Source organism: Gavialis gangeticus, unplaced genomic scaffold (assembly GCF_001723915.1).
Source record: "Gavialis gangeticus isolate Ggan-Ray unplaced genomic scaffold, GavGan_comp1, whole genome shotgun sequence".
NCBI lineage: Eukaryota > Metazoa > Chordata > Crocodylia > Gavialidae > Gavialis > Gavialis gangeticus.
In genome coordinates, this window is record NW_017729015.1 from 3,308,249 (window position 1) to 3,328,224 (window position 19,976).

Consider the following 19,976-nt stretch of genomic DNA (forward strand, 5'->3'; position numbering starts at 1 on the left):
CCCCCCCCCCCCCCCCCCCCCCCAAGCAGCCCAGCAGGAAGTGTTTATCGCCCCTAACTCTGTGCTTATCAATCCATTAAGAAAATAAAGCCTCTCTCCATTAAGTAATGGAGCTCTTCTTAAACAGCTCTTCCAAGGAAGAACATTAAGCTACCTGTTGATTAGCTCCAAAAAGCCTGTCTGCCTGTCGCCTCCCATAGCACAGACTGTAGCTAGCATGCGATCTGCTAGCTAATGTTGAGGTGTCTGCGTAAGACAGAGGGAAGGGGGGACTAATCCCTGTTTAGCAGGGAGAAACCAGGAAGATGCTCTGTGCCTACAAGTCTCTGCTGGAGCTTTGGAGAGGGGAGGGGCCGGCCCTGCTGTGGAGCAGAAAGCCCTGCCCAGCCCAGAGAGCATGCTGGGAGTATCTGATTTATCTTAAACCAGCAAAAGGTCTGGGACAGACATTGAATAAATTGGTTTGACCCAAAACAGTTAAGTCTGATACTACATTCAACCAGGTTTATCTCAAACCAGTTGCAGCCATTTTCAAACTGGTTTATGTGTACTGAACATCTGTTCTGTTACAGGTTTAAACCAGTTTCTGATCACTTAATCTGGCTTATGTGTAATGTCTGCCTCTAGCCTATGTAACCAATTTCAATAAAGTGACAATATTCATCCAAAATTCCTCGTTTGATACTTTCAGTACAGTTTTTCCAGGCTGAAAAAGTGACCCTGGAATGCTTAATTACCATTGCAGTAACCCTACTTTGATTCCCTTTGTGGCTGGTTCACACAGCAAATAACCTAGTATAAATATACAGTGTAAGCAACGGTTTGTTATTAAGATTGCCTTCTGTGGTACCCTGGGCTGGAAGGAAGAGCTGGAGCAGGAAACCTGACAAACATTTCACTGCCACCCTGTTTCCACACTGGCTCCTGAATCCACTGTGTACACTTTCTGATAGAGACACCCAGCCTTTGCCCATAATGACAACCAGGAGACTGAAGGTTGCCATTTATTTTCATCGGATGGAGCAGACTGTGACTTCCTAGCATTAATATGGAAGTGAAGATTGACATGCTCTCCATCTTTAATGTGGAGGTGCAGCCCTGGCAGTCAGGCTCCCAGGAGTGAGACTACTCCTTAGCTGTATCTTGTCTGTAGGCCGTATCTTGGCCACCCCAGCTTTGCTCAGATCTATTACCTGAAAGACTAGATCAGCCAGTATGAGCTGCAGGTGCTTGTTACATCTGAAAAACAGGGCTTCTATGGAGCCTAGTATTAGATATCCACTATTGAAACTTCTTATTTAAATCTCTCCCTTTTTGCTATTTATTAATTCTCTTAGCATTTTTATGGTGTAAATGCAAATACAATATCCCAATGAACCAAAGAGTCTCTTCTATAGCTCGTTGTAGTCACCTCAGGGTCTTATTTTATCTCTTTTTTAAACTCAGTGTCACCCCAGACAACACCTTTTTGGCTGAGAAAAACTGCCTAACTCTCTGCTGAAGCCATGCCATTTCATTCATTGGGGGGGATGCCACTGTCTTTGGCCACCGTCAGGTCATGCTCCCTGCACCCTCGCTCACACACTCAACTCTGCCAAGCCAAAGGTGAGACTTGGGCTGGGAGTTGAGATAAATACTAGGATACTGCTCAGTTTTAAGACATTTCACAGAATCAACTTTATATAAAATACAAAGGGGTACAAGTAATATTGGATTTCATTTGCTGAGTTCCTTCTTTGTTCTTCCTTATTTTACTTTTCCCAGTCATTTCATTCTTCTGTCAGACAGGGCCACACAGTGGCATAATTAGGGTTGGGGACCAGGGCAACTGTCCTAGGCATCAAGTTGCATGGGGCAGGAAATGGCTGCTGCCCCTGCCCTATGACTGCACCAGCAACAGCACTAGCAACGCTACTCTTATGTGCCCAGGCACTCAGCCAGATCATTACACCCCTGGGGCCACATTCTGCAGCATGTACATGGGACTAAGATGTGTGCATGTAGCTCAGGCAAGTGGAATTTTAGCAATAATTTCTGAATATGCAGCATATGGACAAAGCATAGGGATTACATTTAATTGACTTTATTCTGAACACACTGGGAAGGGACTGGAACTTGCTACTTTACTGGACTATTTATTACTAGCCCAGAAAAAGTTCTAATAGCTATGCAGTGGCAAAGGAATAGATTACATGCCCTCACAGGTCTTTTCTGTCTCCAATTTCTGTAATTCTACAAAATCATGGTTTCTATCAGCTGATTAATGTAGCACTCAATGACTGTAGTATGAGGTTGGTAGAGCAGTTGCATTGCTCTTTCTATTTGGCTCATCAGATGTTATTAGAGGTCATGCCACACTATAATAACTGATGTGCTCTCTCTTTCTTACTGCTATTCATGAGACCGAGAGAGGGGTAATTAGCAGTGTTAATCTGAAGTCAGGCAGAAGGCAGGACTGGGTGGCACCTTAATTAACTCATTCATGCTAGAAACAGGCATTGCATTTTTCCCTGGATAAGTTATGCCTGTGTTTTTCTTGCCCCATAACAGAAATATACCAGGAATGATGTATATCATATATTGCCCTTCTAATCAGTGTTTAGTGAGTGGCTGAATGCACTGTCACTCTGCCATTTTTTTACCATTAATTTAATGATGCAATCCTGGGAAAAACCATTTAGATGAATTTTGCCATGTCCTGGGATAAACTGTTATAGCTCTTATCCCGTGAACCTTTTTAGGATGTATCCCAGGACAATGTACATGGACGTCTGAAGAACTGTGCTTTGTCCTGGGATAAAATGGCTTATTCTAGGACAAATGCAACATCTATTTGCAGACTCATAAAGGCATAAACTTTCATAGGTGACAGCCTACTTCATCAGACAATATGATGTTTAATATCATCTGTTGAAGTAGGCTGCCACCTAGAAAAGCTTATACATTTCTAAACAAATTAGTCTCTAAGATGCCACTCTGTCCTGTTTCTGCCTTTTTAACTGCTGTTAACCTAGTTCCTTGCGAGATGCTTTTTTGTCACTAGAAATGGTATTTGAGCTCATAGTTGGGATAGTAGATAGGGCACAGAGGAGAAAAATATGTACTGTAATCTGACAAAATAGGAATCTATCTGATAAAATAGGGATCTATAAGCTAGGGGTACTCCTAACTGGCCCATTATTCTTCATGAGAACTGAGGGTACACTAAGAATTGCATTGCTAGTAAAGGATACAACTTTAAAGGATATACAAGCCGTTGTGATACAACTGTTACATTTTCATGATTTTGTAGGGTTTTAGTTGTAGCCTTGTTGGTTTAAGGACATAGGCAGGCAATGTTCTTTGAGCAGATGCGATATTTTTTATTAAACCAACTGAGTGATTTTGTAGGAATACACATGTAGAAAAACTGCTTCAGCTTTGTCCCTGAGTCATTCAGTCAAAATTAGGGCAGTCTGGTTCACTTGTATCACTATAGGACAATGCAGATGTAACAACTGAAGCAGAACAGTGGCTGCACACTACCAATCATTTGCTTCTCCTCCAACCCCCTATTAAAGTGGCTAATATGTACACTGGTCCATGCCTTGGGACTCTTTGGGCCAGATTCTCAGTTTGTATAAACTAGCATGGCTCCTCTGAAGTCAAGAGCTCTAAGTTACTTTACACCAGTTGAGAACCTGACTTACTATCTTTGGCGCTATGTGATAAATAATGAGATCTAATTTTTCAAAGTTCTTGATGTTTGTTGTTTTAGGCAGCTGAAGTAATGCTGAAAGGACCGATGCTGAGGGCCCAAGACAGGCAAATTGTCAGTGAAATCTAAAGGAATTTTCCTCACCTATGTCTGAGCAAACACTGAGTCACATAAGGAGGGAATCACCTGGCCTAGGACCCTTCCTGGCACAAAATACTCAGGTACCAACATACTATTGCTTCGTTGGGAACAATCAAAATTAAATATGCAAAATTAAATTAAACTTAAGTATGCAAGTAGTCTTCACTGGGTGCATCTACACATGAAAAGAGCACAACACAATAAAATCTGGTACAGCTCATGCCGGAGTTTGTTGCTCCCAGGCACAGTGTTCACACATGCACCCAGGACTGCAGCACATGGAGCCAGGCAGTGCAACCCCAGCTGGCAGGGGGCTCAAGGGCTCAGCCTGTCAGCCCAGAGTTGCTCTGATTTGGCTCAACGTGCTGAGGAGGGGCTGGCTGGGGCACGACGGTGCTACAATGTGGGGCTAGCCAGCAGGCAGCATCCACATGCACTGTAGCACCTCAATGTCTCAGCCAGCCCCATCACCATCTACATGTGCATTGCAGTGGGATAAATAACTGTTGTAGGATAGTACTTATAATGGGCAGTACTAACCCATGGCACAGTTAATTAGTTTACTCCGGTCTAATTGCTCCACATGTGTATATGGAGGTGCTTTACTGAGGAGCTAATTAAGCAACTCTGCAGTAAGCATCTTGTGTAGTTGCCCCCACTAAGGAATACTGGCCAACTCCAAATAAAGTAATGAATCATAGAAAATGTTCAAGCTGATATTATTGGTAAATCGGAGGTCTGACATATGGGAACACCAACAATGATTGACTCCACATACATTTACTTTAGTAAGTACCTCCTACACATTTTACTTTATTAGCTGTTTAAGACATTATGCTGTTGCAAGGTCTTATTTCATACTTCAAGAAGCTTAAGTGCTTATTCTGCTCTAAGGCAGCTAAAACACTGGTGCTTCCTTAAATACTTTAAGCAGCTTAGCAGAGGATATAAGCTATTTCCTATTTAAAATAAAACTAGGAAATAAATTCTATGAACTTCATTAATATAGAATTAAGGTTGTGGAACAGAAATAAAAATGTAAGAAATGAAAAAGTTAAAATTGCTAGAACAATATTAACTTGTCTGCAATGTGTGTGTGTGCACACATATACACACAGACATGTCCATGCACATATACACATGTATAAATCTAAATCTATACATACAAATTGCAGACAAATTATTATTGTAATATGAACATATATTACAACATATAAACAATATTTTTACTTTTGTTAAATATAAACCAAAAATATTTCAAGGGTGGAAATCTATTTCCATTTATGTATCTAAATGGAAGTTCTCTAGTCATCTACATTACCATTTTTGACCCGCTGTTTATGCTTCAGCCATGAAAGCCTGAATGCCTAAACTAAGCACACTCAGTGGGGCTACAAGACATGCATATGTGCACACATAGCTCAAGTACACACATGGCTGAGCATAAGACCCAAAAGAAAAGTGATGCAAAAGGAGGAGGAGGAGGAAGAGGGGAGGGAAGGGTAGCCCCCTCCCTCTCCATTTAAATTCCAGGGCCTCTGTACACACCAAAAAATTGGCCTTTAAAGCAGCTTAAATGCCCTTTTGCACCGCTTTCATGGCATTGCTGTTTGCACATTTGGAGGTGTATTCTGCTTTAATGGTGTTGCCGTTTGCATGCTCGGTGGCGTATTCCTCTTTAAATGACTTTGGTATGTAACAAGATAAAACACCTCTAAGGTGTTCTAGTTTGCTACCTAAGGCTGCTTGTACACATCACAGGGGTTTAATTTGGTTTAGTTCTCCCTAAATTGAAACGGTGGGTTTTTAAAAACACCACTTCGATTTAGGGAGAATTAAACTGAACTTAACCTTTGTGGTATGTACACAAGGGTGGAGGCCTGATCCATACCTGCCTCTTTGATGGGGGGCGGGAGGGAGCTGCCGCTGGGCTGCGCAATCCCTAAGCTGCGCAGGGGCCCCCCAGGCAGCACCTGCCCACTCGCACCCAACCCGGGTAGTCCCGGGGAGCGCCACAGCTATGGAAGGAAGCACTGCCCTCTCCCCATGGAGGGAAGCATCAGGCCCCTGAACAGCTCAGGCAGGCAGGCAGGCAGGCTCTGGGGAGGAAAAAAAAAAAGATCAGGTTCGCCGCTCTTATTGTTTTTTTCTTGGCGGAGCCTACATGCATGGGCTGCCACTGGGTCCCACATCCCCTGAGCTGTGCAGGGCCTGCCAAGCCCGGAACACGTCAGCTTCCAGCGCTCTGTGCACAGGCTGTGGGACCCGGTGGGGGCCCATGCAGGCAGACTCCCCTGAAGAAAAGAAAAAAAAAGCAAAGAGCCTGATCTTTTTTTTCCTCCCCGAAGCCTGTCAGCCTGCCTGAGCTGTGCGGGGGCCCGGTACTTCCCTCCGCAGCTGCAGGAGGGCCAGTGTTTCCCTTTGGGGCTGCGGCGCCCCCCAGGACCGGGTGCCACCTGGGAGCCTCTGCGCAGTTCAGGGATTGCTTGGCTCAATGGCAGCTGCGCCCCCCCTGCCGCCGAAGAGGCAGGTAAGGATCAGGTCTCCACCCTTGTATACATGCCACAGTGGTTTAGTTCATTTTAATTCTCCCTAAATTGGAGCAGTGTTTTTAAAAACCCACTGCTTCAATTTAGCAAGAACTAAACCAAATTAAACCCCCATGGTGTGTGCACACAGCCCCAGTAGCTGAGTGGTTAGGGCAATTGTCCAGGAGGCCGAAGACCCACATTCTAGGAATTCCACAGCTAGAAGGGATTTAAGTAGCAGCTCTTTGACTTCCAACTGTAGTGGATTAACTACCACACCACGGAGGAGGCAGTTTTCAGACTTTTTCTCGTGTTCATTTTTGAAGCTGAGCTGTTGCCCTTTTCCTCTAACAGGCATTGCATGAAGTGGATAGAGGGCAATGGAAAGGTTCTACCTCAGTGGGAACAAGGGGTCTAAGCTAGACCTTTTCCCTTCCAGGCTAATAGCCATCTCGCTAAGCTTCATTGCCTCTGGGCTCCTTCCTCCTGGCCCCAGCTTCCTCCCTTTCTTTCTTGGTTGCCTGTGGGAACAGCTTCAAAAGGAATGCCAGAAAGGGATCTGGATGATGCCTCATTTATGAGGTGTTACTTAAATTATTGTGCTGAGAAGTCAGAGAGAAATACCCAAACCCTCTCTATGGCAGAGGGGAGGCTAGAACCTGGGGATTTTGCTTCCCAGGTAAGTACCCCAATCACTCAGCTCCAGAGGGAAATCTTATAATTAAGCCCCAAGAGTCTAACACTTGCTATTCATGGGTTTCCAGCCATCTACAGTTTCAAGCTGTAGATGAGTCTATGGCCTCCTATGAGCACAATCAATTGAGCATGCTTAGTTTACACATAGACGCACTTTCTCTACCTGCTTGCAATGGATATTTTTGGCACTTGTGTCTAAAAAGCTGCCATTTGGGTGCACAAAGGAAAACAGAGTTCCATCCCAAGTGTGCAGTCCCAAGCATGCAACCTTAAGCTGACCAACATGACACTGTGCTAAGAGTCATAACTGTTTTTTGGAATTTATATTATTTTAATATTTCTATTATTGAAATAAATGCCCTGCCACATACATTTTAATATTTCTATTATTGAAATAAATGCACATGGAGAATCTACAACTAAAAATGATTCTACATATAAAAGCACTCCCGAATGAAATCTACTAAGATCCAAAATACTCTCCACTAGGTAAGTCCATCCCATCTATGCTGTCAGAATAGGGGATGTGTTCTGTGCCTTTAAGTGATGCCTGGGTCTCACTATTATCTCTGCACAAGACTGAACATACTTCAAGCACTACTCTATTTTATATCATTGTACAATGCCTAGGATTTCAATTATTTTAAAAGCTTTTTTATTATTTTATAGAGTCATAGCTATTAAGATCAAAAAGACACTTAAGTCGTCTCATCTCTCCTCCAGCATAAGAGAGGTCATACAATTTCAGTCAGGTACCCTTGTGCAAAGTTCAATAACTGGTGTTTCATTAAAGCATGTGTTCCAGAAGGCATCACATTTGGATATGAAAACTTCAAAATATGGGGAATCCACCACTTTGCATGGTGGTCGGTTCCAAAATTTAATATTTTTACTATTAAAAAGAAAACTGACTTGTTTCTAAATTAACTTGGCTTTCATTTCCTGCCACTGGGTTTTGTTCTGCTGTTCTCTGATAGATCAAGGGGCTTCTTAGTACCTGTTGTTCTCTCCCTATTTTTCATTTAGAAAGTTGTTTTTTTTCACTGAAATTCTTTCATGGATTGGGGGTGATTTTCTGACTTCCAATGCCATGTGAACAACATTGCACAAGGGACTATAGATACATTTCCTCAGGATGACTTCATTTCTTAACTAACAGAACTTCTTAAACAGCGGGGAAAGAGGGTTCCATAAGAACATTCAAATATTTTCCCAAGCTCATAGAAAGTGCCTTAGTGTATTCAGGATGTTACGGCATCTTTTAAATCTATATATCAATCTGCTGTTTATAACTCCAGTTAATTCCTTCTTAGCTTCTAGCCAGCTGGATCTATTTTCTAGTTTCCAAGAAAGCATATAACTGAGTCTTCTGGCCCAGTAACAATTCGTGTAATTATAACATTGCCTTTAATATTTTTTTGCACATTTCAAACATCAATGCATTCAATAACTTTACTACCTGTCATGCTTTGATTTAAAGAACTGCAAACTACAGTAATTTATTAAGGGAATACTATGGCTGAGGACAAGAAGTAGTCCGGTGTCTGGAAAAGGTGGGTGGACTAGACTATGAAATTAGCGTTTTCAGATAACATGGAATTAATGTCTTTTATGAGTACACATGTTAAATTACTAAAAAGTTTCTTCAGAATATGAGAGTCTGGTACATTAGTACATAAGAATAGAAAATGGATATAGAATGGAATTTTATCTGTACTCGGCCAAGCTTAGCTAATTAACACTCATCTATGATCCTGTAAAGGTTGCAGAGGGAAGGGTGGAGTGAAATGGCTGTCCCTCCATGAACGGACTTAGGGTCCTGATTCACCCCTCCGCCAATGGAGTTACGGTTTTGATTCACATGGGAAGAAAGAAACAACTGTAGTTCCTCCATCCTCTTTTTGGAAACACATAGAGGAAAAGACTTTCCCAAACTCTCCTGTGAAAGAAAATGATCAGAAAGCAACTTCTTCTCGTCTCCTTTTTGGCAAGAATATAAATAAGAAGCTTGTTAACATCCTCCTAATAATACTAACAAAGACCATGGTAACACTTTTATTTAGTGCTTGCTAGCACTCTGAGGTGCTACATTCCCATAAACTGTAAGTAAAGGTACCACATTAAAAATATATATTCATCTTTGGAGCAGAGGTAGACTATGTAAAATAGATCTTAATACATCATAAATGTAATAACATTGTTTTTGTGCATTAAAAACCAAAACACTGGCAAACTTTCTTTTAAACGAACAAACATGCATTTCCCACGAAGGTCTGCAACCCAAGTGCAATAGCATTGGCTACATTGTCAAAAATGTAGAAAGTAAACAAATGGCATTAATAGTAAATAACTGGTACTATACTAGCTTTTATAATGTAGCAAAAAACAAGTAACCCAGAACAAACATAACAAACCACAAAAAAACAACACCCCACTTCCCCAAAGTCCCCCAAAATGAGTTCTCTCTAGTGAGTGATTGTTATTTAAGGGAAAAAAAAGTAAAATGAACATGTTTCCAAATGACTTGAGCTTTTTGAGAATTAGTTCATACTAGAGACACCTACAACAACTGAAATGAAGACAGGTCTATAGATATCCCTCTTGTGTTTACACTGAAAGCCAAAATTATGCTTGGAAACAGCTTCAACTCAGCTTGTATTTCTTCAGAGGCAATCAGGTAGCTAGCAGTCTAATAGCTGTGCCCTGCAATTAACTGAAGTCACAAAAACTGCATCTGAGAATAGAGGCTACTTATAAACCATGGCCCAGTGAGATTAGTTTAGAAGTCCAAAATGAGCTTTCTGACCACCACTTCTGCAACCCCCCCACCGGCATCTGAAAGTCAAACTTTACTGCCCCAGACTTTTTAATTAGTCACAAAGATTTTTAAAACCTGAATTTATCTGTTGATTTCATTGCCAGCCCCCAAACCAGAGAAAAATCCATTCTGATTTCCCATAAGTGTTTTAAAACCTTCACGTCTGCATCAGTACAGCAAGCGGCTGAGATCCAATGGTACACAACAAGTTGTTATACATAGTAAAACATTGCCTGTTTTAGATAGCCTGTTCTCACTGTAACTTCACTTCCAGCAGAGACAATTTTCAAACAATTTCAAGGTCATCAATTTTCAAACAATTTCAAGGACATTATCATGCAAATACTTTTCATACGATTGCTAGTACACGTCCCAGCTCTTCACCTCTGTGATCTAGGCATTCATGGAAATAGAAGGGGATAGAGCAGTTTTACGTTCAGACCCACCACGTGTTTTTTATTTCAGAAGCAAGCACCTCTCGAAGAAGATGAAGAAATGTTTAGACTGAGGAAAGAACTTCCAAGGTGATGTCCCATTAACAACAGCGCGCTGGCATATTGTATACTGATGGTTTATACCTTTTGGGACAGCAGAGATGAAGGAAAGGAAGCTGCTGGAAAACTGGCAAGAACGATGGTTTGATCCTAGCACCCTCTGTGAAGAAAAGCTTGAGAGAAATGAGGTGGGCGATAAGAAGAGGAAGCGGCTAAAGAGAATGAGTGAATTCCCCTCTTATCCAAGGAAATCCTCAGAAAAGAACTAAAGTCAGCAGGAAGTGAAAGAAAGCAATGAATGAACAGAGAAGGAAGAGAGAGATGAGTGTGAAGAAAACCTGGGAGCTTCGCGTGCATAGGGAGAGAAGGAATTCACAGTTCGGATCTGCTGTGTACATCTGAGAGGAGAATTTGGCTTCAAATCCAGTATTTTAGCCTTCTGGTGATTAGCCATGACATTGTGACCTACTGTCCTTACAAACAGAGCTATTAGTACTGGGTATTGTTCATTCACCATATTTAAATATTCAGGAATTTGATAGATGGGTGCACAATTGCATATTCAATTTACTCTGCTTGATTATATCCTAAACTTTGCTTGGTTGGTTATGTCTTCCAAATGAGCTACAGTTTTCTGGATATAATACAAAAGTAGCTGGAAAAGGTTACTGTTCTCTCCTAGCAGAATTGGAGAATCAGAATCAAAACCCCTAAAAAACTGACTGATCTCTTTTAAGGAAGAGTTTATGGGTAACATTTTCAAAAAAAGCATTGAAGTGATTTAGGTACCTAACTCCTATAGACTCCTCACGAGACTTAGCCACTTTTACGATTGTACCATACGGGCTTGCACTGGCTCCAGTCATGCAATGAAGAAGTGGAATTGGAGCTATACAGACTCTTGATGAAACGGTCACCTTCTCAGAGCACAACTGATTACAGCTGATCACATGAATCGTGATAATGATGGAGTCAGTTTGAGGGTTTGATAGGAAAGCAGGGGGTGGGAAGGTTGTGAGTCCCTGTGTACTTCAATGAGAAGAATTTTTTAGAAAGCATGGTCTTTTAGAAAAGAGTCTATTAAGATGATGCATAATCCTCTGCAGATGCATGCAAGGAAGAAAGGCGAAAATATTACAGCACAAATACTGGCTTTGAGAGCACTAGCATTAAGAGCCACCCAAAAATTATCTACAAAATGTTGGAGCCAATATTTTGAATCTCGAATCAAATGTGTTTCCTTACAGCCAGATGCTGCTGTTTTTTCAAATCACTGGCACTGTTCTTCAGTCACTGTTGGAATTATGCTTCAGGACTTTTTCTTTCACAGAAAGGATGGCACAGCAGCTGTATTGCTGGCCAACTCTTCAGTGAAGTCACCACTTTCTGAAGTGACTCGGCAGGATACATATGAGCTTAACTCAGTATTACTTCTCTTAAAAAAAATTCAGTGAATCAGATTCCCCTTGCCCACCCCTCCAAATTGTAGGATTTTTCACAACCAGGGAAAGCCCCTTCCTTCCCTGCTACTAGTGCCCTCAGGTAGATTTGACCAGTAAGCCAATGTGCTAAGAGGAGCCAGGAGCTGACTGTCTCTTACCTTTGGTTTTAAAAGCAAAGTTACAGTACTTGCAGACATATGGCCTGACGTCTGTGTGCGTGCGAATGTGTTTCTTCAGCATGCTGGGTTTCTTGCAGCGAATTCCACATTCCTCACAAACATACTTCCCTCTTCCACGGCCTCGCACATACACATACTCTTCGTTTGATTTGTACCTATGAGCAACAGGTGTCATGATAAAAAAAAAAGAATATTCCCACCTCAAAAGTTGTAACAACTTTCCTAAATTCATTCAGCACATTATTGACACTAGAAGTGAAAGTGCTGAAATAGCAGTATACCATTTGCCAGCGATGAATAATTAGGCTGAGCATACAATACTCTGCAACTCTACAGCCCACTTAAGTCAAAACTCCTGTCTCCCTCTTTGGAATAAGGGACTATTATCAACATCTGTCCTTGTCTCATATCCACTGAAGCAAATAGCCAGAAATCTGAGATAAAGCCAGGTGACCTGCATCTCCTATTGCCCCCATTCACACAGCCAGGCAAACTTGGGGAGTCAGCATAATCTAATTATGTGCATCAGAGTCTATCACATATTCTGAAAAAATGGGAGGCATGCCACCTTCACCCATTTATTTGGCTATACCCAAAACTGTGCCTGATCTGTTACTGTGTCAGCCAGAACACTGATCAGAAGTGTCCTAACTACATCTTGTTAAGATACCACCTTTGAATTTCCAAGGGACAGTGTTGAAGTCCATCTGAAAGTTACCAAGATACCATTCTGAAAACCTGCCTAGAACTTCAGATGAGTTAGGGAAGGTGAGGACACACGCTTATTAAAAACATATTCAACACTTCTGCAATATTTCATGCTAACACAGAAAATTAAAGTTCAGGGTTCCAGGTTATTTCCCCATGTGCTCAGCATGAGAAAACCAGGTGTTCCTGAAAGAAGCTGATTGTACATCCTTCCTTCATATTACATATTTGTGTCTTTCCAGTCCACCCATTAGTATATAAAGGTAGCTACCATAATGGGGATTGGAGTTATGTTTTTTGAGAGTAATAGTCATCTGCTTCCAGCAGTTCAAAAAATGGAGTTGTGGAATTTTCCATCCTCACAGCACAGGAAGTATATAGTACCATCTGACTGTTTTCATCAGATAAAAATCACCAAGAGAGCAAAATTTGAAAAGTGACGGATCATTTTAAGGTACCTCATTTAAGTCTCCAAAAAGGGGTCAGGTTTTCATGAAGTGCTGAACATCTGTTCTAAAAAGCAGGCCCCTTAAAATGTCTGAAACTACAAACCTGAATGTGGAAAGCCCCTAGATCAGGAGCGTCAAACATACGGCCCACAGAGCCGCTTTAGTTGGCCCACCAATCTAACAGTGGGACAGGGAGTTTTGGGGCATGGCCAGCAGTGGATGGGCCCTGTTGCAGGATCTGGGGCCCTGCAGGACATGGTCCCCAGCACTAGGGAGGCAAGGAAGGGACTGTGCAACATAGACTTCAGTTGTCCTGCAGCTGTGTGCAGAGATCAACTTCAGTTACCCCGCTTTACTTGCAAGCCCCTGCCACGGCAAGTGGCTGCCTGGTCAACAGTCGCTTGACCTCTGCAATCCACCAAAACATGATGGCTGCCATTGTAGCTCCTACAACCACTGCCACAGTAGCTGCTACTACAATAGCTGTGGTGGCTGCTGCCATGATTCCATGCTCTCGGCCAGATCTGGACTGCACGGGACCCCTGTGCTCTAGGTCTGGCATGGGCCTGAAGGTGATTTTGACACCCCAGCCCTAGATCACTATTCATATTCTACCATCTTAGCCAGGAAAGCCTAGTCTCAAAATTGTAATGGGAACATATTGTCAGCACTAAAGAAGAGCTGAATGAGAATGCCAGCCTGGAGTCACCTTGTCATAGATAGCTTGAGTGCTTAGATAAATGAAGGTGTGGTTAATCCTGAAAATAGTATTAAATATAAAATACAGGATAATTCAAAACTGAGCAAGAAAATCATGGAAAGATCATTAATCCTTCACTGAAATAACCTTAAAATGATGGTTCAATGGCTAGGCTATTAGCTTGAAACTCCAAACGACATGGGTTTAATTCTCTGCCCTCTCACAGCCTTCTTGTGTGACCTTGGCGGAACAGGGTTAGATTCAATTTAGTTCATTATGTGCCTAGACTTAGGCCCTGGAATACCTAAATATTAGACACCTTGAATCATGACGTTGACTGCTGGATCAAAGTAGGTACCAAGATCCCTATGAATTCAATAAAGAGACTTTAGAGCTTTCTAGGTACTCTGCATAGGGAATGGGGAGTGGTAGGTGATTCAGAAAGTTGGAGGTGCCGACGGGCACGTCTACATAAGACATTTACTTCTGATTTGCCTAATTAGTTCTGCAGTAAACATCTCAGAGTCTGCATTTACAGTGCTATTAGGATGGAGTAAACTAATTAACTCCGTTGCAGGGTAGTACTTGTAAATACGCTGACTATCCTATAGCAGAATGTTTTACTCCACAGCAACACATGTGTAGACCCATCTATAGGGCATAAGGGTTCTTCAGTGTGGGAGCTGCCTGCTGGCTAGCCCCACACCGGTGCACCCTTGCAGCATGTTCAGCTGAGTTAGAGCAGCCCTGGGGCTGGCAGGCTGAGCCCCTGGGACCTCCTACCAGCCAAGGCTTCTCTAACCCAGCTCAATGTGTTGCAGTCCCAAGTGCATGTTCAAACACGGCTCCTGGGAGCAATAAACTCCAGTACAATATGCTCCAGAGTTTATTGCTGCGCATGAATAGCATGTGTAGATGCGTCCTGGAGGGAGTGGAAGAACACTGGGCACAAAGTAATATCTAAAATTCCTGGCCCTCTCAGAAGCTTAAGTACCTGCCTCATGTGATGCATCACAACACTGAATTATGCCCCTGAGGGCAGCTGCCTAATGGTTTCTGAGGACCATTTCTGAGGATGTGCTGTGTACCTTCTGCAACACAGGACTAGAAAGACCTCCAGGGCCATAAAATAAAATGCATTTGTAGGTAGCCATTTCATCAAAGGACCTTTGCCCAGGGATCTACTGGTTAAAACACCTGCCAAGCAAGTGAGTCTCCTAGATTAAGGGCCTTCCTCAGCCTAAGGGGACTTAAATCTTACCTTTCTCAATTCCCAGGAGTGGTTAAGTACCCAACTATGCGCTGGGCTGGGTGGAAGCAACTTCCACCCTGCTAGTTGAGGGCAAGCCACTAGGTAGCCAAGAGGCAAGATTTATGGGGTCAGACAGAGGGTCAGCAGGAAGGAGCATGTGTCTGTAGCATGCTGGTTTTGGAACTGCTCTGGGATGGGTGCATCGTGCTACTAAGAATAGTCATGCACTTTACATTAGAGCCATTGGTTAATAAGCAAAAATAATCCAGGCAGGAACCAGGATCCCCACCCCCAGGGGAGTTCCATAACCACTAGGCTACAAAGACATGCTGCCTCTTGCTTTCTCTCATGTTGAACCCTTGACTCATGCACTCTTGGCTGCCCTGTAGCCCAGCTTCAACAGAAGGGTTGTAGAGCTATACTCTAGCTGAGTCCCATTTAGCTGCACAAGGAACAATTTGAATCTACCACTTAGTCTCTCTCTGCCTCAATATCCCCATCTGTAAAATGGAGCTAACAAGAATTCCCTATGTCAGAGCTGTCTTATAAGTATAAATATTAAATATGATGTATTCAGATATGTATTCAGATACCAACAGAACTACAGAAATAACTTAGATCCAGGATACACAAACTGAGGAGACAATAGGAAGGATGGGTGCCACAGAAACTCCAGTCTACTCCAGTCCATCCAGTTCTTGTAACCTAAATGTTACTAGCAAGAAAAAGATAGGTAGTGAAATCCCACCACATGAGGCAGCATTTCATAGAATAATTCTAATACTTCCAGTCCCATTTTCTTTAAAATGAACTGCCCGGTATGCTGAAACATGACCTGATTCTGCAGCCCATGATCTCATCATACATTATTTTACAGGAAGTAGAAAAGGTTGGGGATATTTGGAAATGTCCCAGCTGCTTGTTTGAAACTGGGTCAAGGAGGGGTTACAGTCTTACATGCTTTTCATTCAAAGTGCCCTACAGACATTCATTCTCATTTTTATGACATCTTTGAGATAGGTACTTAGATTGCCACTGAAATAATCACAAATACTTCTGTAAGCACTGAATGTCTCCATGATCTCTGAGGTGTAACCTACTTACTGTAAGCAATAATGGAGTAATAGCATCTACTGAGAAAGGAGACAACACCAATAATTTTAATGGCAACAGTATATTTTAGCAGGTACTGAATCTCAGATTAGCTGTGACCTACATTAATTTTGTGCCCCCAGCACATGACACAACTGTCTCAAGTTGGGCACTCAAATTTTCAGGTGTTCACTCAACAGCTCAGAAGAAGAACTGGGAATAGAACCCAGATATGCTAATTGCTAGCCATTTGCTCCAACCCTTACTCCATGCTCCCTCCTGCTTTTCAGAGCGCTCTCTCTCATTATTCTTTGGTAAGAATTCATAATAACATTTAAAAAAATGTGATTGGTCCTTATCAGCCTTGTTCTTGCACTATCCTTAATTATGCTCTCACATGGATCTGTCTGAGTGACTTCATTGTGTCCAGCAGCCCTTGTGTCAGCCTCATTAATGCTATCAAAGGCTGACTTCTCCTGGATAAAGTGACACATGATTTAATCTGAAATTACACATTACCGTTTATCTGACATTTACTGAGGATGAGCCATCTTAGAAGAAAGCTCTTCCTCTTTGGCTGATTTACACTCTGAGTAAAACATTTAAGGGAGGCACAGAAGGAGAAAAACAGACATCCTAAAGAAAAAAAAAACCCTAAACATAAATCACGAAGTAGCTTTGCTATAGAATGGGAAAATGATGCTGAAAATGTCCTCTAACCGCTAGTGAGGCAGTGATATGCTTGTGGAGATAATTGTTTCAATATGAGGCTGGTTTCTTTGCACATCTAATATGCTTGTGTGATTTGCATCAGAGAGACAAATCCATGACAAACCATTTCACTTAAAGGTTTACCCTGAGCAAGGGGATGCATCTGCTTTGTAACATTTGCCGTAACCAGATTCTCTCACTATTCACACGTCAGGTTTGTGTCAGCAAGTTTGTGCTCCATAACCAGACTGCTGTGGGACTCACGATCAGACAAGTGACTTATATCTCCTTTGGTGCCATGATTTCAACACTGTTCTGAGATGACTTGAAAAAAGGCTAACCTGCCATTATGAAATCTTAAGATAATTTCTGAAATAATCATTTTAAATAAACAAAGTGATAGATGAAGAGCGAGATTACATAATGCAATTTAGAAAGTAACTCTTTCTAAGAATGTGTTTGCTAGATTCCTTTTGACTACCACAAATATGTCTCAAAACATTGGGATTTTCATAACAATGGCATATGGTCCAGCATCATATCAATAATATGAGCCAGAAGGAGCTATTATGACCATCTGAATTACTGCAGAATTCAGGCCAGACATTTCAGAGAAAGTTGCAAGAAGCCCTGCAGTGGGCACTTTTGAGATAGTATGCCCACCCACGGGAGAGTTTCCTAACCCTCCTAGCTAGATAACATAAATCATAAACATTTATGGCCTTCCAGTTTTTCTCTTTAGTTTTTTTTAATTTTACTATTACACCTCTGGTTGTTTTTGTTAGCTGTGTAAGAAGCTAATTGTTTTTGAAAAATTGATAACTCTTGGGATCAGTAATGTATTGTGCTAATGAATTCTTCAAGTTAATTGTGCATTGGGTGAAAAAGGTTTTTCTTGAATGGTTTTAAATTTGTTACCCTTTCATTTTGCATGTTCTTTTGTACTTCCTGACAGCAGTCAGAGATCTTCAAAGAATTGCCCACAATGATATTAGGTTCCTTTCCCGAGGTGATACAATTAGTTTAGAATAAAGTGAGCTGAAAAAATAATTCGAATTATTGCCTGCAGTGTACATTACTTTCCTTTTATCAACAATATATTTAATCTATCATGTTACCCATCCACCTGCCTCACTTAAGATTCCCCCTGAAGTCCTAATGTTAGTCTTCTCAAGTCCTGACTAATCTAATTTATGATGTCCATTGCAAATTTTTGCCACAACACTGATCAAATCTATTTCCAGAGTTAATTAACTGAATCGGAAATGCGCTACTATTATTACAATATTGAATACTAATTTGCACTTCACTTAGGAGCTCAAATAATTTAAAAATATTAATTAAGTCTTGCAACATCCTTGTATTGTTTCAATGTTACAATTGGGCACAGGCAGGCAAAAAAGACTTTCCCAAAAATCACATGGCACATCAGATTTTCCTCTTCTGTCATGTAAAACTATATTTCTCTTTTATACAGTTTTCTCTGACCTCCAATTATATTGCACAAGGCAAATGTCTCAGGTGTCACTCAAATTGGACAAGTCAAGAAAATCTTATAAATTCACAGTTATAATTTTCTTTTGTTGGTCCTCAATTATGTCTTAGCCAGTCAAAAAAAAGGCTTCAACATTAAAATAATCCCACTAGCAATGATGGACAACTCACAACCAACTCTTGTAAGACCCATTGCCCATCAGTAAGACAGAAGAAATTATAGTTACGTTCTCTTGCCCTTTAACTGTTGTTTACTTAATTTGTAAGCTCTTTTGGGCAGGGACTGTCCTCTAGTATTTATTAGCTTATAGCCTCCAGGATCATGGGGTCCCCATTTTGGCTGGGACCTCTAACTGCTACAGCAGGGTTGTCAACCGGGGGTACGCATACTCTTGGGGGTACTTTGGAAGGTCCCGGGGGTATGTGGAGGTGGGCAGGGATGGAGCACTACCACCCCGTGCTGCTCACAGGTGCAGGGCCGGGGCAGGGTGACAGCAGGGCCACACAGACACTGTGCTGCCGCCACTCCACCACTTGCCATGCCCCTGGTCCATGACTGGCCATTCACCACACCCCTTGCCTGCCCCCCCACCGCTTGGTGTCTGGCTGCCCCCCACCCCCTTAGGGGTACACTTACTAAAAAGGGGGTTGCCGAGGGTACACTTATTAAAAAAGGTTGAAAACCCCTGTGCTACAGTAATACAGAATCACATGTTCCACGGTTGTGTAGTTGGTTTTGGCTCAAGAGGCTTCCCACAGACAGAGGAAAATTAAATCTTTCAGTAGGCTGTATTACAGCCACTAATATATCTTCAGAGCTCAGAAGCAAAATGTTTATGGAGAAAGGGCCAGTTTATACACCTATTAACCTCCTACCCTGCAAGCCAGAGCACAGGTTTCCAGTGGTTCTTACAGAAAGAAAGATGGGGAAGTATTTGCTCTATAGTGAACCCTTCTTCTGCGCTTCATATTGGGCATGGGTTTAAAAACAGCAAAATGAGGCTTACTCTCTTGAGCACAACAGTGATGAGGCTCCTTAAATATTTCAGATCTTTGCCAGCTGACAAGAATAGAATGGAAGAGGAGGGTGGAGACATAGCACAGAAAATGTGGCAGATTGAACTTGAGACCTTGCAGCTATGACAGCATTTTTTTCAACACAAAGGATAATACAATCACTTGTAAAAACACGCTTGAACTCACTATTGAAGCAGCCATTCCAAGGTTTTCATATGTACTGAAAACATACAGAACCGCATTCATGAATTTTAAGAACTTCATGTTCCCTTGGTAGCATGGAACATTTTCTGGTTGCAGTGAACTGGTAAATTTGTTGGGTCTATCTGCATTAAATGATAAAGTGTGGACTGCAGCTAGGGACAGACATTCAAAAAGCCTGAGTCTGAATGGATTCAATCTTTGCAGGCTAGGCTAACCTGACTAGGCTAAACTGGTTTGAAACTGGACAGACATTGTCCCTGGACTGAGGAACTTCAGGCACATGCCTGCAGTGGCTCAGGCTAGAAGCCAGGGGACAGTAGAGCAGCCCTCCCTTCCCTTCTGCAGGGAGCAGAG

General features: G+C 42.0%; 1 protein-coding gene across 1 annotated transcript in view; it reads right to left on the reverse strand.

Annotated features, from left to right (window-relative positions):
* The window catches only part of HIVEP3 (human immunodeficiency virus type I enhancer binding protein 3), a 268,072-nt gene that overhangs the window by 40,566 nt on the left and 207,530 nt on the right, over positions 1 to 19,976 (reverse strand). Inside the window, exon 7 of the mRNA XM_019512125.1 lies at positions 11,975 to 12,150. Within this exon, the coding sequence (XP_019367670.1) occupies positions 11,975 to 12,150 (176 nt within the window). The remainder of the gene's footprint in view (positions 1 to 11,974; positions 12,151 to 19,976) is intronic.